The 23,437-nt window shown below is 33.8% G+C and overlaps 2 protein-coding genes across 4 annotated transcripts; one reads left to right on the top strand and one right to left on the bottom strand.

The window, feature by feature from the left end:
- Nucleotides 1-3,545: 3,545 nt before the first annotated feature.
- On the top strand, nucleotides 3,546-5,289 carry LOC132304631 (GDSL esterase/lipase 6). The gene is made up of 4 exons (XM_059802376.1): nucleotides 3,546-3,771; nucleotides 3,899-4,044; nucleotides 4,356-4,821; nucleotides 4,939-5,289. The coding sequence occupies exons 1-4, from the start codon at nucleotides 3,546-3,548 to the stop codon at nucleotides 5,175-5,177; spliced, it is 1,077 nt and encodes a 358-aa protein (XP_059658359.1). The 3' UTR covers nucleotides 5,178-5,289.
- Nucleotides 5,290-6,322: 1,033 nt separating this feature from the next.
- LOC132302550 (sulfhydryl oxidase 2-like) lies at nucleotides 6,323-22,000 on the bottom strand. 3 transcript variants are annotated; one of them, XM_059799444.1, is made up of 12 exons: nucleotides 21,666-21,999; nucleotides 20,677-20,701; nucleotides 20,501-20,593; nucleotides 16,977-17,158; nucleotides 14,668-14,737; nucleotides 14,465-14,533; nucleotides 14,301-14,374; nucleotides 14,062-14,218; nucleotides 9,085-9,125; nucleotides 7,388-7,534; nucleotides 6,867-7,313; nucleotides 6,323-6,682 (listed from the first exon to the last, which is right to left on the bottom strand). In XM_059799444.1, the coding sequence occupies exons 1-12, from the start codon at nucleotides 21,878-21,880 to the stop codon at nucleotides 6,661-6,663; spliced, it is 1,542 nt and encodes a 513-aa protein (XP_059655427.1). In that variant the 5' UTR covers nucleotides 21,881-21,999; the 3' UTR covers nucleotides 6,323-6,660. The 3 variants fall into 3 exon arrangements, with proteins under 3 accessions (XP_059655427.1, XP_059655429.1, XP_059655426.1); XM_059799446.1 differs by having other exon boundaries at nucleotides 20,501-20,607; nucleotides 21,666-21,773; XM_059799443.1 differs by having other exon boundaries at nucleotides 6,323-7,313; nucleotides 21,666-22,000.
- Nucleotides 22,001-23,437: the final 1,437 nt, after the last annotated feature.

Below are 23,437 nucleotides of genomic sequence, written 5' to 3'. Positions count from 1 at the left end.
AGCTAAAGGAGGGTAGCGTTCACGAAACGCTCTTCCTGAGGGACACAAGAAGCCTTTTGTGGTTTTAATGAAACTTTTGTAATTCCCATAATACCCTATATTCTGTAAGGTTTTGTTTAGTTAGATAGAATCAACTAGAAAAGAAAGGGAAAAAAATTTTTAAATTTTTTTTAGAGTTTAGATAGATGGAAAAAGAATCGTAACAGAAAATATAATTTCCCACATTAGATTAATTTCCCTCAAAACTTTTCTCACACAAAACACGAGGAAATAATATTTTCTCCTGAAAACTTCTTCTTTTTATTTGAAGTTTCTATTTTATCTAAGAACTGAATCATGTAAATCAATTAACTTCTTTTTTTTCTAACTGAGTTTCTTTTCTACTGAGTTTCAAAGAGACAAGTTCTCTAACAATTTTTATTTTAGTGGACTCTAAAAAGGCAAGTTCTCTCTAAACATGTTCTCTTGCAAATACTATTTGGACGATTTTTTTTTTTTTTTTTTGGTTTCAAATATATACATTGTATTTGATATATATATATACCTCTATTATATAAACAAAGAATAATAATATATATATTGCTCTTTTTGTGTTCTCTGGTTGAAAGCCATGAGTCCAAGCCCAAATTTTTTTATTTTTTAATTTTTATTTTTAAGCTTCCATATTTCTCTTAAATGAATAGTTAATTCTACTTTTACGGTTCTACCTAAGAAGTCTTAATTGTTTTAATTTAAACAATGTAAATGAATATAAATAATTATATTATTAAATTTAATAAATCATCATTTTATTAAAACTTTGATAAAATTAGACATCATCAAACACAAATTTATTTATTTTTTTAGTATTTGAAATCATAAGGGTAATTTTGGTATGCATAATCACTTTCTTTTCATTTTCATGCTATCCAAAGTAGGAAACTAATATTTTCATACAATTTTTCTGAATAAATTTTCATGGTAACCAAATACTTGACAGAAAATAACTTTTCTTACCATACCATATGGAGCATCCGGCAACCTCCAGCAGGAACAAAAGCATTTTAACATTTTATGATTGGTTATTCTTTGTTGATGATTAACTTATTCTCTCTGGAGACCCTTTTTACTACAAATTAATGTAATTTGAGCCGCTCAGTTGATACCCAAATGACGAATTACGAATTACTCATCTTAATTTCATGGTTTCAAAGTTATATTTTTTCATTCACCAAGTTTTGAGATGATACCCATTTCAGAGAACATTCATTGGGGTTTCAAAAAAAAAAAATCTCACTAAATTTAGTTCTACTTCATATACAATGATTGTTATTGTTGGTTTTTCAAATGGCAAATTTTATTTATGATTAAGTATTGATCATTCTCGGATTTTATATTGACAGCTTTGTTTGTTTATGAACTACCAATAATCTTAATCGTTTTTTTTTTTCCTTCAATTATTAGGACTATTTTTTCCATCTCCTCATTCAGTTGTTCTAAATTCTGTGTACTTCCATGAACAGGGGGAGGTTAAACGTTTGATGAATGGAAAATTGATAGCAATTCAATTTTTCAAACTTGCAGCACTTTTTATCAAACATACTTTCATGTTTTTGCTTTCAAAAATCTTGCAATAAAATTACATTCTCAAATAAGTTTCGAAATAATGTTGAACAAACTCTAAAACGGAAACATTGTTTCTGCTTTGGGTCAAAGCAAAACTACAAAACAACTGTGGTTGCCAAACGGGCCCTTAGAAATCCCAAGTTTGTGTTTAACATGCTTTCAGTTCTTGAGTGATTGTGTTTACGACTATTTTTGCTTGCTCATGAATTTATGTGAGTCTACACAAGGCTATGTTGATGAAATTACGTTCATAAACCTATACATGCTTATATTTATGTAAACCTCTACATACTCTATGTTCTTGAACATATCTAAGCTTACACAAGCCAAACTCAATATTTTCGTTTATTTATTAAGCAGGTCTAAAAATTAAACCCTAGTTTGCTTAATGAAAGAGTCTGAACCGATCCTTAAAAGAGCTGAGGCCGAGCTATTTATGATCAACTCAGTTCATTTGCAGTTCTAAATATTGATTCAAACATTAGTTGGTCGATCCACAACAGGAAATTATATTGTTTTCTGCAATTTGGTCAAAAAATTTAAGTGACTAACCAAGTCTTAAAACAGTAAGACTGTCTTTTGAGTTTGCTTTTGAACCATTGATATCTAGGCTAACAACATTCATAACTCAAGAAAGAAAAACTTCCATTAATGACCATGAATCACATTAATTACCTTTCAGCAGCTGCTAACTCCCTGGTGAGGGCAGGAATGTCATCCTCAAGAATTTTGGTTATCTTTCTTTGCAAAGCTAACTATGCAAATAGATATGCAATTTTTTCAACTCATCGTAAAAGACTATTTTATCTTTTCTCAATAAAGAGAGTTTATGTAAAGTATTGTCTTTAAGTTTCGACTTGAATCGACCCAACAACTAACTCAACTACTTAAAAAAAAAATTGAGCAGTGTATTAACTTCACATATTATAAATGATGAAGATTTCATTTAATTTAAATAACCAATTTTTTTGCAAATGAGATCTTTTGGTATATATAAACGTTTCCATCTATAGATAAATGGTCTAAAAGAAGTTCAATATATAAGAACAATGGAAATAAAAAAGAGAGATTTGTTGAGTTCTCTTTTTTCCTATTGAAACATTTAAGATATATTACTTATGCATGTGTGAATTGTCATCAACAAAAAGTTACAAAATTAAATGAAATTAAATTCAAATGAATTTATATACATGTGCTAGATGGATCCAAATAACATGTTAAAATTTACGGAGTAATTGATTGGTGATATAATGTGTGCTAAAAAGACATGGTACCACCAATCTGTTACCACCTCTGGAATAATTAATGATGAAAGACCTAGCTGATCATGCATATGCTTGAATTCATCTTTTCTTTTTCTTTTTCTTTTCTTCTTCTTCTTCTTCTTCTTTTTTTTTTTTAGGAATAAGAAACTAACATCGGCAATCACCCGCAAACTATATATATAAATTAAATTTAGATTTTTTTTGTATGTTGTAAGAGTCAAACTTAAGATATTCGAATTTACGGCTCGTCCCTTCAGACTCCCTTAATCACCTGTGCAGGCTCTCTCTTTCTTTATAGTATTAATTAGTCTCTTAATGTTAAGATTAGGTTGACCTGCCCAATTAAAATCCACAGCTGAAAGAAGAAAAAGCAAGAAAACTGACATAAAGCAAAATAAATTTTGGACCAAAAAGATGAGCAAAGTGGCTTCAAAATGTTGTCGGCAAATAACTGTTTTATCTGGCAGTTTGTGCAAATAACTATGATATAAAGCGCTTTGTCATGCACTAAGCTCGTGTGTTCTGTTTCAATTTGTCTTCACTCTCTCCTTTGCTTGCTATATTTCCTCTTTTCATCAACATATATATATATATATATATATAAACTCACTCCATATTCACACTTCCCACATTAGCTTCAGTGCATATCTCCCTCTGGGACTGGACTTGAAGCTTATGGAGAGACTATTACTCATCTCTGTCATTCTTAGCTTCTCTGTCTCTGTCTTTTCGTATAATGTTCCCGCAATTTTCACATTCGGAGACTCCATATTTGATGCAGGTAACAATCACTACAACATCAACTGCACAGCCCAGGCCGATTTTCCGCCTTATGGATCCAGTTTCTTCCACCACCCGACCGGAAGATTCACCAATGGAAGGACAGTCGCGGACTTCATATGTATATATATTTTCTTTCTTTCCTTCTGTCAAATATATACTCCGTATATGTTAAAGTCATCCCATTTAAATCTTACACATGAATTTCTTTTTTTTTTTTTTTTTTTTTTTTGAATTTAAATTTGTAGCCGAATTTGTCGGCTTAGATTTGCAAAAACCATATCTGCAAGCACATCTTGAGGTTGTTAATGGAAGTCAGAAGGCTTATCCGTCCAATGGCATCAACTTTGCAAGTGCAGGCAGTGGAGTTTTGCTCGGAACGAATAAAGATTTGGTAAGAATATTGCTTCCTTGGAGTTAAGAAGAGGGAGTACTCTGTAATTAAGAATGATCATATGGAGTCTTTTAAGTATTTTCAATTTAGATAGAGCAGTTACATATGCTCCATTATAGAAAATCTTGATATATATATATATATACTCTTATATGTATATATATATATCACTTTCACATACTTTGGGGGATAGACCTAACATGGATTTTACTCTACAGTACTGTGTACTAGCATTTAATTACATTCATGTGGCAAACATTTTACTCCAAGTACTGTGTACTAGCATTTAATTACATTCATGGGGCAAACAGGGAGTGATACCAATCCAGGTCCAGCTACAACAATTCCAAACCCTAATAGAACAAAACCAGATTGACGAAAAACTGGTCCGGCAATCTCTCTTCTTCATCGAGTCTGGTTCAAACGACGTCTTCAACTACTTCCTCCCATTTGATCCCCCAACTCTCAACCCAGACGCATACGTGCAAGCCATGTTGACACAAGTTGGAATCTTCCTTGACCAAATTTACAAGCTTGGTGCTCGCCGCATTGCCATTTTTTCGCTAGGTCCTGTGGGTTGTGTTCCGGCGAGGTCCCTCTTGCCTGATGCACCGATTGAACGATGCTTCGGGAAGATGAATAGGATGGTCAAGAATTACAACTTCGGTTTAGAAAGTTTGGTGAAGAACGTAACCATAAAGTATCCTGGTGCAGTTGGTGTTTATGGAGCTGTATATGACACCGTGCAGCAGTTTCGAGCACTCCCAACTCGCTACGGTAATTTTAGGCTCTTCTTTTTTTCTAATAATAACTACTTCTGTGTTAATGAAGAAAAGGTGTTCCAATTAAGTTGTTCGACGCCTAATGAGAGTGTACTTTGTTACGATTTCACAGGCTTCTCCAATGTATCAAGTGCATGCTGTGGTGAAGGAACTCTGGGAGGGATGGTGCAATGTGGCAAGGAAGGTTACAAGATGTGTTCAAACCCTAATGAGTTCTTGTTCTGGGATTACTTCCATCCATCAGAGCACACTTACAAACTCATCTCCAAGGCTTTATGGGGTGGAAGAGGGTCACGAATTCGTCCCCTAAATTTGAAGACTCTGGCAAATATTACAGTCACTCGTGAATGAGTAACAAGAATATTTTGAGGGATGTGTAAGCAAAGAAAGAGTACATTTATCAGTCTACATGAGTAAACTTCATAAATTATGGGTATCTAATAGATTTGTGTGTGTATTAGTACTCTTGCCTTGTTCGGTAATGCATTTATTTGTTGGGTCAACCTCGTCTCTAAGACATATGAACCTTCTCTAAAAGGAGGAGAGCCCGCTACAAGAATTTTTTTTTTTTTTTTTTTTTTTTTTGATAAGTAAGAAATGAATAAAAATCGCTCAAAAGAAGAGCCCATCCAACAAAAGGCAAAAGAGCCTCTAAGCTTTCAAAGAGGTCCAAAAATCGATAATATTCTCAATAAATATAAAATCTTTTCCTGAAACCCAACAAAAAAAAAGTGAATACAAAAAACATGAAAATTTAGAAAACATGAACACTTTTACAAAAGAGCCGTACCCATGTCAAATACCAATACTCTTCGTACACTCCTTGAATACGTGTCCATAAATAAAAATTAATTTTATTATTTTAGACACTTCCTGGACACTTCGTCGACACTTCTCGGACATTTCTAACACAAATCTACTCAGTAATCTTGAAAATAATATGAATACTTTCATGACAAAGTAGTAAAATAATGATATATATGATATAAAAATTATTACAATAATGACATAATTTCATTTTCTAATTCATTTCAAAGCAACTCTTAGTATAAAAATTATAAATAAATTAAAATTTTATAATACTATTACTAAATAGAAGTATAAAAATAAAAATAAATATTTATATTTATATTTATATTTATACATAGCCATGTCCACACCGTACCCGTGTGTTACATTATTTTACTTTTTTAAAATTTGACGTGTCAACGTATCCTGTCCCTGCCCATGCTACATAGATGAAAATTCTTGGTGTTGAGATCGCTAGAAAGAATTAGTTACAAGATTCTTCATGCAAACCACAGAATTCTAGTCATATGCAGATCAATAGCCTCAGTTCCCAAAAAGTCCAAACCGTGCCTAAGAAGAATTTCCATCCAAAATAACACAGCACGGAGAACGATTCATTTTTGACAATAAGGTGGAATTGTCAAAGCGTGTCGTCGGGTATTTTACCTTTTTTTTTGTTTTTTTATCATAACAAATTAACAATCACATAACCAGTAAAAACTAAACTTTATAATCTACTGTATCAAAACTAAAAATGTCTTTTTATTCTTACATAAATTCATATAATACACAATGAGGTAAAAAGAAAACGCTGATGAAAGCAAATGTTGGAGGGACTTTATAAGTTCTCTTCAAAAATTAAGATTAATATATAAACCTGTACATCCATATGAAAATTAAGAAGGAAAGCCTCGGAAAAAAGAGTAAAAAAGACCTGACAGTCTATTTGGTACAAGGCCATTGTCTGAATTCCTAGTCAGAGCTTGATTGTACCTTCTATGCATCTTCATTGATGGCCATGTGTGGATTTGTCCGATTAACAATATCATTTCCAGCTTCTCCTTGGCCTGAAAAGTTCGTTGAAGAAAAACAAATAAGAATATAACATCCTAACAAACACTTCTCTCTTCTCTTCATCTCTCTCTCCACAAAATTTTTTTTTTTTTTTTTTTTGGGTTGCTCTTTTAGTCTTTTCTTAAAAGAGCTCACGATAATCATATGTTCTTTAAAGAGTGTAGATGGTGTAAATACTTCCGATTCTTCTGCTGTGAACGCCAGAAGCAGGCAAGTGCTCCAAATGCACAGCTGGCAACAGCAATTGCCAATGCTGCCCCCACAGGCACCACAAGTGCATTTGTTGAAGCTGCCAAATCTTCAGCCAGACCCTTGTTTGTCCCATCATCCTCGAGAAGCCCTTTATCCTTGTACAGAGACACGATCATCTTCCCATAGAAGTTTGTCAAAAACTTGAATACCTCGTCATGGTCCCAATCAATCCGACTACTTTCATTGTTTTTCCGGCTTCGAGCAAGATAACAAGAAGGACAAAGCTGTTTTGGAGGCCAAATAATCTTTGGGAATTTAGGGTCAACCGTTTTCAGAGATGCTTCTTCTTTCATGAGTCTCTCATTGACTTTATTATGTGCACTCCACAACCAGAGGACAAGGTCACGGGTTTTGTTGAAAGGGCCAGAAACACTGAAGTAAAATTAGCCATAATCAGATTCAATGAACCTCAAGAAGTAGAAGACAACCTTCAAGTAGCTTTTTACCTAGAGCACATTTCATAGAAATGTTGGCGACACTCCTCACAGACGAAGAAATTGTGGATAAAATCACATATAGCTGTAAACGCCAAGTGGCTCTCTCCATCCTCAGTTCTCACAGAGAGTGAATGTAATAGAACCCACAATCCACAGCTGCAAAAGGAACATAAACTACTTGGCTAAACAAATCTGCTGAAAAATCTATTATAGCCTTTAAATGGAAGACTGATTTGTAGGAAGTAAAAACGAAAAAAAAAAAACGTTGGTAGCCAAGTTATTTTCTTTTATCTTATTTCCTGTCATCGTTATTGTTGTTAACTAACTTTGGCAGTGAAGTTATAACAACAGAAAGTAACAAAGAGCCATAGTTGCAGAGTCAACTCTGTCGAGGGTATATAGTAATGCGCTAGTAAATAATTAGCTCAGCAACTGTGACAAAAATATATATATATACCATGCATAACAAGTAAAGCAGAAAATAAAAAATTAATCGTCTTTATGGGCAAATATATACCGCTTCTGAAAGCAAAAGTTCATGATGGACTCGGATTGCATCTGCTATTCAATTTTTGTAACAGGTCATCTGATGCTCCTGATAGAATAATGCACAACTGTCATCTAAAACCATGCGCTTTTGCTTTCAAAAGGGTAGAATAAATTGTCTTCCATCACGAGAAAGTAACTATTGCAACTAATAGAAAAAGTGAATTTTCCCTTCCTCTCCACAACTGCTGCTATCAGGACACCAGAACTGCAGCCGCTATGTCCACGCGTGTTTTAAATGCACTGTAGTTTATACTTCTCAGTTTATTATACCACCTTACTTCTGTTATTTGTTCAAAGCCAAAGACCAAATATATTGCTTTTCAAATGTAGTTCAAAAATTCTGATCCCAACGGGGGCCTTAGCTGATCCCTTTGTGCCATGTTCAGGTAGAGTGATTGTGATGCCACCTACATCTACTGATCTAATTGCCAAATACAAATTTCATATTCTTTCGTATAGCGCCTGCAATATGACTTTTCTAGAGGCAATAATTGCTAAAACACTTCAACAACCTCTCTTGTAGATTATAAGCACTATAATACATAGATGGCACATATAAATCTAAGTAAGTTCGAGAAACTCCTATTGACGACAATGTGGTTCTGAAAAGAAAACTTGAAAGTACAATCTACATTTAGCACACCCCAAAATAAAAATATTTTAGCATAAGAGTCCCTTTTTTTTTAGTTCTAGATTTCATTAATTTCATAGTTTAATTTTCATTTTTTTATTTTTTATTCTTTATTTTAAGTTTTTATTTTCATTTAGAATTTTAGTTTCTTGAACTTTTAAACCTATCAGGGATATCTTGGGAATTATAACCAAGTCCAGAAGAGGGTTGATTTTATGGTTTTATTATAATTTAATTTATTTAAATTAAAAGGAATTTATTTAAGGGGTCATCACATAAAAGATCTTCTTTCTGTTGTACACCGCCCCATTGATTTTGGATGGGATTGGGGCAGAGGAATTGCAAAGCCCTGTGAAATTTTCTTTTAAGTTTCTTTTCTTAAAGTTATTTTAATATTCAGAAAATAAAATTATTTGAAAGCATGTAATTCGATGCAATAATAAGTAATTGATAAATACAGAATGAAGATATGAAGGATAAACTATTCAAGGTTAACAAAGTATCAAAAATAAGAATACACCAGTACCTGAAGCCCCTAGTATCATTCTTGCTGCCACGACAAAACATCTGCAAACGAACACCCATATCAGATTGAAACAACCAGAAAAAAATTCCTTTTATCAGATATTGACAGATAACATCACAGCCAAATTATATTCAGATTGAAACAAGTAGAAATATTTCAACCAAATTTTAACATAATCAAAATTGAATTTATACAGTGAAATAATGAAGACAGCCCATAGAGAGAACGAAGGCACATTGGAGAGCAAGAAAAGTTCTATAAAAACTGTGTGAACTATTGAGAGAGAGGGAGAGATGCAAGGGGCATCCAACAGAGTCTTAGCATTCAGTAACTAACTCCCTACTCCTAAGACATTCCAATCCAATCAATGTGCCAACACGGTCTGCCAACTGAGAATTAGATTACTGACTCACACATTACCTTCAAACATCCTTCAATATAGTTCAGAAAGAAATACCTAGGAAAAATATTGGTTATTGAGTTGCTGCAATATCAATTTGGAAGTGTTAATTTTCCACTGCAAAATTCCTTTTAACCAACTTTAAGAAATTTTCTCACAAAGAAATAACAAGTTACACAAGTTATTAGCCAACACAAACAAATAACTAGACAGAGAATCCTTAATCACTCATCAAAAGCTAGATCTAGCCCTTTTAGTAACGAGTCCGCTTCTGACTGCAAATCTTGGCTTTTTACGTAATCCAAATTTCCTATGATCTTTATAACATTGATAACTGCATAAAATTTATGAGGGAGGCCAGCATGCCCCGATCTTCACAAATTTGACATGAAAATTTTAACTAAGCACCATTTATTCCAATCTCTTCATTATCCTACGAAATACAAAACCACTTTAACTGTCTAAAATAATATTCTTATCCCCCGTGTAATGTAGACTAGCAAAAAAGATCAGTAACATCACCACTATGAGTTTAAGAAGTAAATAGCACAATATTCAAATGTGCATCACTTTTCCTGTAGAGACTAAAGGGGGGTGTGTGGTTCTTCTGGGAGAGGGCAATTTACAAACCTCAAGAACCCTTCTCACCAAAGGCAGATTGAGATGAAGCTGATAGATATTTAAATGGCATTACTACTAATTAGAAGAATGCCATTCATATTCTTTGTAATGACTTGACGTATTAGGTCACTCTGATGGGCATAAGTGAGATGAAGTTAAAATGTTGTCCCTTGTGAATTTGAGAAGATACCATTTATGGTTTTTTTGAAAGGAACAAAAGAAAGAACCTACCCAGCATGCAAATATATACAAATTATAACTCCCATCAATATTATCTCCAATGCCGTCCACTGCCTCATTAATGCTGAAAAATCAATTGAAAGCTTAGAAGTAGAGGTTCATCAAATAGTTTGAATCCTCTTTCATAGAGTATGTAACATTTGTAATCTTGAAATTCGGTAACAAAATTGTTGTCATCATTTTTCAGCACAGTTTCATATGGGTAAAGTTATATCTCGCAAGTTTCTTGCCAATGCCAAGAGGACTCACTAAACTCATAATGCATCAAAAACGTATTTGCGATTTGTAGCACGATACATAACAATACAATGTCATTTTTAGGGGTCCACGAAGAACCGGTGGAACCAGAGAACCGATCGGAACTGAACCAAATTGGTGCTTTGGTTCCGGTTCCTCACCGGTCTGGTTCCGGTTCCAATTTTGTGGAACTGTTGAGTAACGGTTCGGTTCCGGTTCCAAACCCTTGGGAACCGAACCGGTTATATAATTTATATATAATATATATTATTTTTTAATTTTATAATTACAATACATAATGATAATATATATTATAATTGCTTGGATCAAATATAGAGTGGTTTGATGCATTCCTAAATCTTCAACTCTTTTTAATGTTTTATTATTTCAATGCTTACATAAAAAAATACTAGTAGTGATCATCAGCCAAGAATGTTTGATTCTTGCAAGAACAGTTTATAAGAATGTTTATTTAAGTGAGTTAGACATACAAATTGATGGAATGAATGTGATCTCCAGTGTACTGTGTGTGCGCGCGAGTGAGAGAGAGATCAAACCGTACCTTATACACACATAAACACACAGTGAATATTATAGTTCAACAAAGTTGCTTCCATTCCAATTCTGACATCAGTTTTGAATCAAAGACCATTATGACACAGAGAGAGACAGAGAGAGAGAGTGGAATCACAAGTAAGCATTTATGCATTAATTTAAATAACATATAAAAAGAATAATTCTTTTTTGGAGAAGTAAACAAGTTTTTTTTCTCAAATTTTATATAATGAGAACCGTGGAACCAAATGGAACGTTCAGTTCGGTTCCATGTCCCAACGGTTCCGGTTCCGGTTCCGGTTCCAATTTTCTAGGAACCGTTGGGAACAGTTCGGTTCCGGTTCCGCCACTGAACCGTGTGCACCCCTAGTCATTTTTGGTTGATTATGGTATCGAGAATCGTAATCAGATTGAAGGACCAGAAACTCATATGTGTGATATGGGTACTTGTACTTCACGCATTCAAAAGAGTCCATGTAACATAGTATACACTAACACACATACATAGATACATAAACTCCCATAAACATTCACTAATAGAACCGCATGCATAAATATGTGCAAGCAAACTGAGAAATAGACACTATAACAAGGAAGAGAGTGATATATTTTAGATGACTAAATCTGGCGATGGTGCTAAAAGATCTGGATGATTAAGTTTACATTTTTCGTGGTGAATGGTATTGTCTCATACAATTTAAACATTTGTCCATTAAGAACCATAAATCAAATTTCTTTTCTTTTTCCTTTTTTTTTTTTAATTTGTTTTAGTAACAATCACAGTTTCACCTGTGTGTGTGAGAGAGAGGAGGGGGGGTAAAGGAGAGAGATATAAAGTTATAAATCCATTTTATGGTAGTTTTATTTTTAAATGAAGATGACTATGCCACACTGTTGGGAATTGTTTTTTTTTTTAGAAGTAAAAATATATTAGAAAAACGTTCAAAAGGGGAACGTGTCCCTAATACAAGAATAAAAAAGGTCTAAGGACCGATGGAATCCAAGAGATCAAAGAAATCATCAATCGAGGAGTATGCACTTCCTCTTACATAAGAGAACAGAGAACGAAGAATATGAATTTTCCTTCAAAGGATCTGTTATTCCTCTCACGCCACAAGCACCACCAGACACAATGTGGAACAATCTTCCAATAATCACAGGACACCTTTTCCAATCGTTAATCAATTGAGAGGAGTGCTTGGGCATTACCCAAAAAACGCCAAACATGCTAAAAATAGAACTCCAACAATCAAACGCCACAGGACAATGCAAAAGAATGTGATCCACATATTCACTATCAGCTTTACATAAACAACACCAATTAACAATGATATTGCCTCTCTTTCTCAAATTGTCCAATGTCAAAATCTTCCCCAATATGGCAGTCCAAACGAAGAATGCAATTCGAAGAGGAGCTTTAGAGCGCCAGACAGACTTCCAAGGGAACTCAGGACCAACGAAATTGGACAAACAGATGAACATAAAGCGAACACCATACCGACCATGAGCTAAAGGAACCCACAAAATAGCATCACACCCTCTGCCAATATCCTTCTGTCTATGCAACGTATCCAAAAAAACACAAGCTTCCTCCATTTCCCAATCCTGAAAGAGCCGCCTAAACTGCACATCCCACGTAACTCCATTGTTATCAAGTTGATAACAATAACTCACGTAAACATGCTTATTGGCTGCAATACTGTAAAGCCTAGGAAAGGAGTGAGACAACAATTGATCACCGCACCAAAGGTCCTCCCAAAAACGAACATGTCTGCCATCACGAACTTTGGGAATTGTGTCTCAAATTCCTATTCTGATTAGGTTTCTATTTAGATTTGTATTTTATTAAGTAATTCCTTGTTAGATAGTCTTGGGCTCCAAGAAATTGTAATACTTGTCCAACAAGGAATTGCATTTGGACTCTACAAATAGATACCTAGGTTATGAGTTTAGACTTATGAAATTGAGAAAGGTAGCCAGCCTCGCCAGGTAATGAGTGAGTGTGTAGTCTCCTTGTTGGGAATTTTACCCCTTCGTTCGGACAGCGGAAGCAAATCACTAACATATATAAAGATCCACTCAAAAATCAACAAACAATAACACAATATTTAACGTGGTTCAGCCACACCCGGCCTACATCCACGGAGTTTGGGAATTATACCCCTTCGTTCGGACAGCGGAAGCAAATCACTAACATACATAAAGATCCACTCACAAATCAACAAACAAAACAATAACACAATATTTAACGTGTACACTCTCTCTACTCAAGGTTATGGTGTCGAATACCCAAGCCTTTCACGATCTACCACTCCACGAGACCCCTGCTCGCCATCGGTGTTCCACCACTCACTCATCATCTCTACTTCCACACACTCACAGATTTCTATGGGGCTACATCTCTCCACTCTTTGCACCTCTTCTCTTCTTTTCTCTTCTTCATTCTCTTTTCTTCTCTACCCTCTCAATTCAACTCTCTCTATTGACATAGCTTGGTGAGCAAGTAATACAAACCCTTGTTGGGTAAGAATGCAACTACTTGGGGCTCAAGGGCAATTACTTCATCCCTAGTCTAACCAAACATTCCCAAACCATTACAATTCAAAGCCCAACCCAATAAGAAAATGAGACATACATCACACACAAACATTTCCCAATCATTTGTAATAATATAATCACTTAACAATATTGAAATGACCTTGTGCGTAATGAGATCAAAACGCAAGAAACTATATTTATTTACTAGAATCAGGTAACCTAGTCCCTAGGGCAAACACACCGGAAGGGATCCAGTAATGGAAAAATACTCAATAATCTATCAAGAAGCCAGCTTATGTAGATAAAGATGTAAATGCTTCTAGGTATATGCAGAGCAATGCACAAAGACAATTTCCTGGAAGAACAAAATCCATTTGCATACCCACCCAGTATCCACGAGGAACGTCATTCCCACAAATCTGGAAATTCTTTAGTGCGCCCTTTCCTTCACCAGTAACAATCTCCTGTTTGTTGGTAATTAACATATCTGATGGCCACAAATCATCAAAGTTCACAAGTATTTTTGCACTTCCCTTCCGGCACCTGCTACAAAAGATCCATAGTAAAAACACCGAATGAAGCAGCACATAAATCAAATATTGATACAGAAAGGGTTAGCAAGAACCTCCTAGAAGGGTGATGAACAACCAAAAGTTGTAAGAATTTTATAAGAGATGCCCGAGTCTCTGATTTGATCATCTGTATAAAAAGCATATATTAAGTGAATCACAGCAATAAGCACCAACTTTAGTGAAGCAACAAAATCTGACAAAAAGAAAGAGATGTTACCTTGTGCTCTAAGATTATGTCAAAGGCAGTGCCTGTTGCCTCCTCAACATCATATACCGCACGTGCAATCTTCACAAATCATACATTGAAAATATATATATATATATATATATATATATATTAATATCTCAAGTTCTGTGGAGGGCTTTAATTTGTAAAAAAAAAACAGTGAAGCCAATTCTCAGGTATGCTTTAAGAAGTACCTGTCCAGGATCTGATGCATTCCATTGAAGATGCTCATTCTCGTATCTTTCATCGTCCAAACCATATGAGCTATAAATATAAAAATGCATAAGAAAATTATAATAATAACATTAACAGCAGCTACCATGTATACATATAGTGATATAAAGGCAAGTATTCAAAAATAACATGACACCAAAATTTTTGCATTGTCAAAATTCACATTTAAGGTCTTGCTTTTAAATCTTGTGTTGAAGCTAAGTACAAATTTGTATAACAACAAATGAGCTCTTCGACTGTTGGTTAGCGTTGTTTAGCTGAGTACAAGGTCAGAAGGTCTTATGTCTTAGATCATCAAATCAAGACATCATGGGTTAATGGAGAAACATCTAGTATATTTATAGTGGACCCCTCTTACATTGAAAGGGAAGTTCTGTAAAGAAGCAATTAAACCGGTCATTCTTTATTGGACAGAATTTTGGGCAGCTAAAAAACAATGTATGTCTATATGAGTGTGGTGGAAATGCAATATTGAGAAGGATGTGCGGCAAGACAAGAAAAAAAAAAATCGAAATGAACACATTTATGAGATTTTTGAAGTAACAAAAACCGAATAAACTCAAGTAAGGTTTGGACATTTTCAAAGAGTGACACGGTCACATTGAACATAATGCTAGTGTAAGGGAAGACCAAAATTAACATGGGTAGGCTACTAAGGAAAGATATGATAACATGTGGTTTTATATAGAGCGGAATGAAAAAATATGAAGCCGACTCCAAGTAGTTAGGAAAAGGCTTTGTTGAGTTGAGCCAAGCCACTTTAACACAATAAGCTCCCTTCTACTCATTAGTCTATTTGGACATGGTCGGTCAATCCAACCAAAAAAATCCATGTTAAATGGAAATACAGCATTAATAGTTTAAAATTTTAAAGCTTATAATTTCTGCAATCCAGTTTCAAAGGTTATAGAAGAAGAAGAAGAAGAAGAAGAAGAAAAAAAAGGGTTATCAAGCAAGGAGTTAGGGTATCTAGTCAATTTAACACAAAATTCATCAGTATTTTTCCCCCCTAGTTGAGACTCACACACCCATTCAGGAAAGGGGAAAAAACCAAAAAGAGATTCACACACCCACTTTGCCCCTGCAGAACTTGAACCCTCAACCATCTACTTTAGAAGGTGAGAAAGTACCACAAGGCTACAACCCTTGGTAATTCCTAATTACTTTCGTCAAGAACATCAGCAACATCCTCATATATATTTGGTACCAACAGATTCATCAGTTTGATTGAAGAGGGTATTTAATCCACTCACCGGCCCTGCAATGGTATTAGTGGTAGTGCATCTAACAGGAGATTTAACAAACTAGGCAACGTCGTAAGAAGTTGATGGTATCGTTAATGGTTATGCAGTATTTAGTTCAGCAGTAGTCTCATGAAATTGACTCGATTATAAGAAACTGAAAATATCACACTTGTGGCAGCAAGTCATTATTAAGTATGGGAAGAAGTCTATGAGATGCATAGAGCTTGGACCTTAATACTATAGCCATAGTCTTTCTGGTTGTCCCATTCCTCTATTTGGCAAACATACTTCTTGACTACTACTCGGGTACATCTTGTGCAATATCTGCTATCCTACAACGAAAATTATATTTACCTTTCAAGAAGATACTTAATCCAAAAATGTTGAAACATATCTATGACAAAGACATCATCTATTTTTTCTTATTAAGCCAACAATTTTTTATGTCTCAGTAGTTTTTGTCTAACAATAACCCCTCTCCAAAAACTCATCACTTGGCCATGTAGAATAGACAAGTTAACAGTTACTGATTTATCCAAAGTAGATGGAATAAAGTAAGGAGCAGCATGACGTGTGACCCCGCCCCCCCCCCCCCCCCCCCCCCTCTTCTCCCAAAAAATCACCCTCCGGTTAGCTAATTACCTGTCAATCTGTCATTATCTCAGGAATAATTCATGCATGGCATGTACCCAGTATCAATTTAATCTTTGTTTAAATTTTTATTATACTCATTCCTTTGATAGTTTCTAATTTCTTTATAGTAAAATATCAAAAACCTAAGGAGACTACTTGCCTGAATTCTCCTGCAATGTGAACAAAAAAACAACTTTTCATTAACAAATATATGCTCCTTGAGAGTATGAAAGTGTTAATAGTAACTTATAATTATTACCAATAATCTCCAAAGTATCAAGACATCAGAGACGGGAGAAGGCAAAGTATGATAAGTCATAAATTATTCAAATCCTTTACAGAAAAACATACAGTATGGGATTTTGAACAGAATGGGTGAAGATGCCCAATACCTGCCCATTTGCTTATTAATCCAGCTAAGCAAGCGATCAGCTGTCCGTCCATCATCAATGGCCAGTATTTCACTTTTTGTTTGTTTAGGCTCCCAACCACCAGAGACAAATTTAGATGGAGGGGCCCAGAAGAGCATAGGATAATGACTTATAGAGAATCTATCACAAAGGTTATTGTTTATCTGTGCTGCCAAGCAAGTAAAGAGGAGAGGGACTAATCACTATTCCATATATGTTATAACAAGGACATTTCCAAAGACAAAAAATAAGCAAAAGGCAATAATGACAAAAAAGAGAGGGAGTAACAGATTGATTTAAAAGATTAACAAACTGACAAGGTTATGGATGAGAAAATACAAGGAAAAAAAAAATAAAAATTGCACCGAAGCTTAGTTATGCCCATGAAAATATGACCTCTAGATCAGCATATTATAACATACAATGATATTCGAATGCATTGATATGTCAGAGAACAATATTATTGTATCTCTTTCTCTCTTTTCTTTTTCTTTAGGTAGGGGATAAGAAACAAGAAATATGTAAAGGAAAAGGAAAAAATTTTGAACACATTACTCTACCAACAAAAAATAAAAAGAAGCTACCCATCAAATGCTAAAATCCCAAGCCCAAAGATCCTCAGTAGCCTAACTTCCAGAAAGGAAGCTCAAAGAAGGGTAGAATTGACCCCCAAATGGCATGGCATCAATTCCGAATTTTGATACGTTTTCTTCTACTCTATCTTTTACATGAGCATTTTTTATCATTTATCCTTATGTTATGGTGTAAATAGTACAGGTCCAATGGTAGGGATGATTGTGATTGCCATCCTTTTTTTACCTTCCTCTGTCCACCCAAACAATCCCAAAAAGAAAAAATACAAAATAAAAACAGAAGGATAAAATAAAAAATAAAAAATAAAGGCAGTCCAATTGTTCGAATCCTAGCGACTCTTTCAACAGAGAGAATATTAATTTTATTTACTTTTATTCATATTTTCCACATGAATGCCACATGATACCATTTGAACATTATTTGCAGTATCTGCTGTTTGATGTTATCTTTTATATCTTCAGTTTTCAAGATGCATAATGGCGTCATTTGTTACTCAATTTCCTATTTCATGAGTTTATTCTCTTTTAAATATTCAAAAATATGTAAACTCACCACCTTCAACTAAGATTTCCAACATTTAGCTCTCTATAAAGTTCCGTGGATTTTGAAGAACTAACAGAAACTTCAACAAATTGATTCTCCCTCCAAGATTACACGTGTTTGCACCAAACTCAAGTCTCATGGAACTCTACTAATCCTTCGAATTAACGGAGTATTATTATAAGGAACGTATGACCAGAAAAAAAATATATAGAGAAATCAAGCAAAGGCAGTCAAACGCTTTTTTAGAACTGCTCTTTTTGCCTATAATTTCTATTAAACATCCACAACTACCAATTTTATCTTCAAACAAAATCTAACTATTTGCATTGCTCTTCAAATTAAAAATAAATAAAATAGACAATGGTATAAAAATATGTCAAATTTTCAATTAGAAAAAAGAAAGGACTTTTTAAAGCTTCTAAAGATATGAAAATTTTATATATAAATAAACAATTTTTTAAGCTTGTAGTTTCAGGGTTTCTAATTTTTTCAGCTTATTCTTGATCATTCGCAAGAATTTAAATGGAAAGCAAAGTAGCAAGTCACTAAAATAATGTTCCAAGACCTCACAGACAATTTAGATTAAGAGAGGAAAATGTACACAAAATGCTTCCTTTGTAGCTAGAAATCCCAACATCCTGCCCATTAACAGTTTTTTCAAACAAATAAACTGAAAACTTCAGATAAGTTTCCTGAAAATATCTGATGGCAATCCAGATGGAAAAGTTTTCAATTCAGGAAAAATAGTATATACTATATATATATCTATATATGTATGTATATGCGTGCGTGTGTTTGCCTGTTGCCAACCAATCAAGCTGCTGACACAGCTAGTTGATCAATAAAAACTAATTAATTCTCCAAAATAAATTTACCAGCAGAGTTAAGAAACAGTATCCTTGCATGGTGAATAGCATTCTTGGTTGACCCAGCTATTGGAGTAGCTAATCAGTATTCATAAGTAGGTTCTAGTAGAAGAGTTATTTAACCGTGCAGGGTCAGTTGAATGTATAATCTTAAGTTTAGAATCTTCCTTTTTTTTTTCATGGCACTCTTCAGTATATTGTTAAGACAACAGTTCTACCTTTCAGTAAGTCTACTGACATTGGAACATATATCTTGATGGGCCATCCTGACAATTACAATGTATTCAAAGGAAACATTTAATTCTCATCATCACATGGATAAGTTACACGTCACCTAATCAGATGCTATTAACATTAAAAGGCCAATCTACCTCCAAAGAACTTCAGATGCACTTACTGAACCATTTATGCTAGTGTCACAAAAGATTAAAGCTAATAAACTAATAAAATGGCAACTAATATTACTTTTTAACTAGGCAAGGACATTTATGTTTTGTTCATATCACGTATTGTACCCACACTTCCATATCATGTTTATGATTTGTTCAAAAATCAATCAAATTTCGGAAGAAATCTTCCAACCACAGATGGAGAGGACATTGACTAAAGTACATGATAGGAGACTATAACAGGATAAAAGTCCAGTAGTCTAGTAGCCCACGAACTTACATTTGTGAATATACAGTTCTACAGTAAACCCTTTTACTATATAGATTCTAAGACATGTCACCTGGATCTCTGTTCCACCAGTGTACCCATCTTGACTAGACATAACATAGTACACATGTGCATGCAACACACCCAACAATTCAGATTATCACAAATCTTTGGAACGTAGATTAACCCATCACCTCGACACTCATCCACAGCCAACACCAGTATTCTAGTCAATATGACATTTTTATTAATATTAGTACTAGACCAATATTGTATATTTGATTCAGTACCTCCTTCTAATGGATCAAGTCGGTCAATTTTATATTTTTAAAGTATAAAACGAATTCACCATAATTTAGCTGTTTGTTCATAAGTTTCAAAACAGATAATGCTTATCTATTTGTTTGTAAAGTAAAATTTCTTAATCAGTTTAATAATTAGTTATCAGTTTCCAATTTTAAATTGAGTAATGAACCTATATATTATAAAGACAATAATGAAATATAACCTCCTTATCACAATGTATGTTGAGCTGCATATGTCCAATCATTGGCAGTATAGTTTAATATTTCAAAGGAAATAACAATGAGAGAAGATGACAAAGTAAAATGTTACCCACTGCAGTTGACTTAAAGTGGACCCTACCACAATCCTTGCCCAATATAATGAATATATAAATGACGTATTTTTCTTCACAACATTTTATTTTACTTTCTGATAGGGCATAAGATATAACTCTAAATATTGTACAACAAACAGGTGAATTTCGGAATTTGACTATACGAACATGCCATTACGGCATTGCCACCTCTTAAGGTAAGTTTCGAGAAAGCATATCAGCAATACCTTCGATGCACAGTCTACCCTCGTCATCAATATGATCCCTGGATGAACTGCATCAGCTCCATTGAAAAGCCTTGCCACTCTTTCATAGTGACGCTGCAAAGCTGCGGCTTTAGCAGTAATAAAAAATAAGAAAGTATTATTAGGAAATGGCAAATGCATTTACCAGTGGTAAATACCTTATAATTTCTGCAAGCCGGGCACCTGCAAGAGCAATAGTTGCATGTAAAGAATTAATAAATCAATTACTATCAGAATATTGGCATAAAACTAGGCATCTAAATTCCAACGCGACAGCAGAACTTGATTTACGAAATTTGCCAACAGAAGTCCTATTAACATAAACTACCTTGATTATCGCTAACAGTTAAAAGTTAGCCATTAGTATTTTGTTGAAAGAGCCAAATGAATGAAAATAATTGTTGGTTCAGTTCATTGGACCAACAATTGTGGCTCCCATAATATAACGAAGAACAAATGAATGAAAACCATTCTTGGTTCAGTTCATTGGACCAACAACTGTGCCTCCAATAATATAACCAAGAAACTACTATTTGTTAAAAAAAGAACACTCACTCCCGACACCCTCTTTCTCAAAACAGTCATTTAACTCGCAGCTATTAAAGAAAATTACAAATACAGATACTTCAGCTACTGCTCCCTGGAATATTTTCAACTTAGCTCATAGTGGATAGCTCTGCTCTTTAGTAGTCACAATACAATGACAATTGTAATATCCTAAAGACCATCTATACTGAAGGGTTTTTTCAATAAAAATACTTGCATTTTCACTTGTTATATACTTATTCAATAAAAGAACTACAACATTAAAAGCATTTTATAGCGAAACTTTTAAAAGATTAGAGCTTAATAATTAAAATTGAAAAGGGAAAAAAATCCAGCTTGAAAACTAATAGTGGGTTATGAATCAAAGTAAGATAGTTAATCAAAATTCCTTCTATAATTTTACCTTCTAAAGTGTTATACTTTCATCTATGTCTCAGTTGAACAGATCTCCCAAACAAAAATAACGTTAATGGCATTCTATAATAAAAAATAAAAACTTTTTCAACATCAGAGCGCAATAAGACCTAAATAAGATTTAATGCCACAAAACTTCATGCTAAGAAGTCCATAAGAAAAACCCTAATAGAATAGATTTACTGACCAGTGGGCGAAGAATTCAACAATGGCGTATCTAGCTGGTGTGTCCCTCAGAACTGCATCGAAGTTGGTAGCGTTCAAATCAACGGCGTAGTCAGGTTGATCACCGTCTCCCTTGTTGATATCTCGAAGGATTGAACGAGATCCAACTGGTGACGATGATGATGATGCTTCGAAGCTCACAAGAAGCAGAGTCAGAAGCATAAGAATTGAAGACATGGAACAAGATCGATGAGAGAGAGAGAAAGTGGAGCGCGCAGGGTTGAATCTTCGCACTTGTATTTGGTTGTGAGAAACGTCTGTGTCTGTTGAAGTTCGGAGGTTTGAAAGTGGGGTGATCTGTTTGACTGTGTGTGTAATCAGGAGGTGTCGGGAAATATGGGTCGGATTATCCGGTGATGGGTGCGCACAACGCTTTCCGGGTATTTTAGAATGAAAGAGTGAAATTTGGGACGGTAAAAGTTGACGGGACTCGACAAACTACTCGAACACGACATGACTTAAACGAGTTTGAATTGATTTTAAACGGGTTCAGGTTATAAATGAGTCGATACGATTAATCTGTTTAGTTAATCGTGTCGTATTTGGATTGAGAAGTTTAACCCGTATAACCCGTTTATATACATTTAAGAGTATATGTTGTAAATAAATTTCTATTTAACTTCTAAAATTACTATATAAACTTGTGTCTAATAATTTAATATTTTATAAATTAAAAACTATTTAGTAATTTGGTTGATTAAAATTTATATTTTTTTAGTATTTATTATTTTATTGAATATTATTAATAATTTATTTTTTTTTTATAAATTGATCATTAATGTGTAACCCGTTTAATAAGAAGGTCGGGTTAGCGTTGAGAGTTCCTGATACGATTATTAAACGGGTCACGATCGAATTGAGCTGTTTAGTATAATACCCTTAAATTGACACAACACAATTACAACTCATGAATACGAAAACCCTTAAAAATGCAATGCACCTCTCGCGTGACAAAGTAGGTAGTAGACTTTTACAAATGTTTAATTTTGCAAGTATTATTTACATTAGAATATAATTACACAATTATTATTTTGTGATTATTTTATGGTTTATTGATAAAAATTTGTTGGAAAAGGATAAATTAAAAAATGCATTATAAAGAAAAAATATATATCAGATTAATTAGGTAGGTTTTAGTAATTTCATTTCATTAATTTCTTTGCAATATTCAAAATTTAATTAAAGTAATATTTGGTTATGGGTGTGATCCAAATTTATTCCAGTCACTACAGAATAATTTTTCATAATTTGATTTGGCTTGGTTAAGTTTCGAGTCAATTTGACAAAATCTTGACATGATTTCTGATATTAAAACGATTGAAATAATAATTAAATTCATATTAAACGTATATTTATTTTTAATTTCTCATACTCGGTTTTGACAAATGTGGAGTATGCGACGTTAAATGTCATAATAATCAAATTAAGACTTCTTTTTTTTTCCTTCCTTACCTACAATTAAGTATTGGACTCGTTTTATGATGATGCAATCTCTTGGTCCCATCTAAATTAGTCGATTACCCAACTCTTGAAATCAATTTATTTTTAACTTAAATCCATCAAATTACTCAAATCTAACCAATTCAATAATATCATCTATTATATTATATTTATTTAATCGATTATATTCAGTATTTAATTAATTAGTGATATAATATAAGAATCGGTTTGGCATGCTATATGTTTTAGAGGGTATTTTTTTGTCAATATAAAAAAAAAAACCTGTTTTGTTGA

The sequence above is a fragment of the Cornus florida genome, unplaced genomic scaffold (assembly GCF_030987335.1).
Source record: "Cornus florida cultivar Cherokee Brave unplaced genomic scaffold, ASM3098733v1 CherokeeBrave_3.0.0_Hap2_Chr04, whole genome shotgun sequence".
In the NCBI taxonomy this organism is placed as follows: domain Eukaryota; kingdom Viridiplantae; phylum Streptophyta; class Magnoliopsida; order Cornales; family Cornaceae; genus Cornus; species Cornus florida.
Note: the sequence above shows the minus strand (reverse complement) of the source record. Positions and strands in the feature narration are given on the sequence as shown.

What these genes read in the sequence shown, in the direction of transcription:
- LOC132302550 (XM_059799443.1), bottom strand. Translation starts at nt 21,880, where the DNA reads ATGTCTTCAATTCTTATGCTTCTGACTCTGCTTCTTGTGAGCTTCGAA. An exon ending in GTTGAATTCTTCGCCCACTG is followed by an intron (nt 20,702 to 21,665) that starts GTCAGTAAATCT and finishes TTGCTCTTGCAG; the next exon opens with GTGCCCGGCTTGCAGAAATT. An exon ending in AATGATACTAGGGGCTTCAG is followed by an intron (nt 7,535 to 9,084) that starts GTACTGGTGTAT and finishes TTCCTTTTGCAG; the next exon opens with CTGTGGATTGTGGGTTCTAT.
- LOC132304631 (XM_059802376.1), top strand. Translation starts at nt 3,546, where the DNA reads ATGGAGAGACTATTACTCATCTCTGTCATTCTTAGCTTCTCTGTCTCT. An exon ending in TCGGAACGAATAAAGATTTG is followed by an intron (nt 4,045 to 4,355) that starts GTAAGAATATTG and finishes TGGGGCAAACAG; the next exon opens with GGAGTGATACCAATCCAGGT. An exon ending in AGCACTCCCAACTCGCTACG is followed by an intron (nt 4,822 to 4,938) that starts GTAATTTTAGGC and finishes ACGATTTCACAG; the next exon opens with GCTTCTCCAATGTATCAAGT.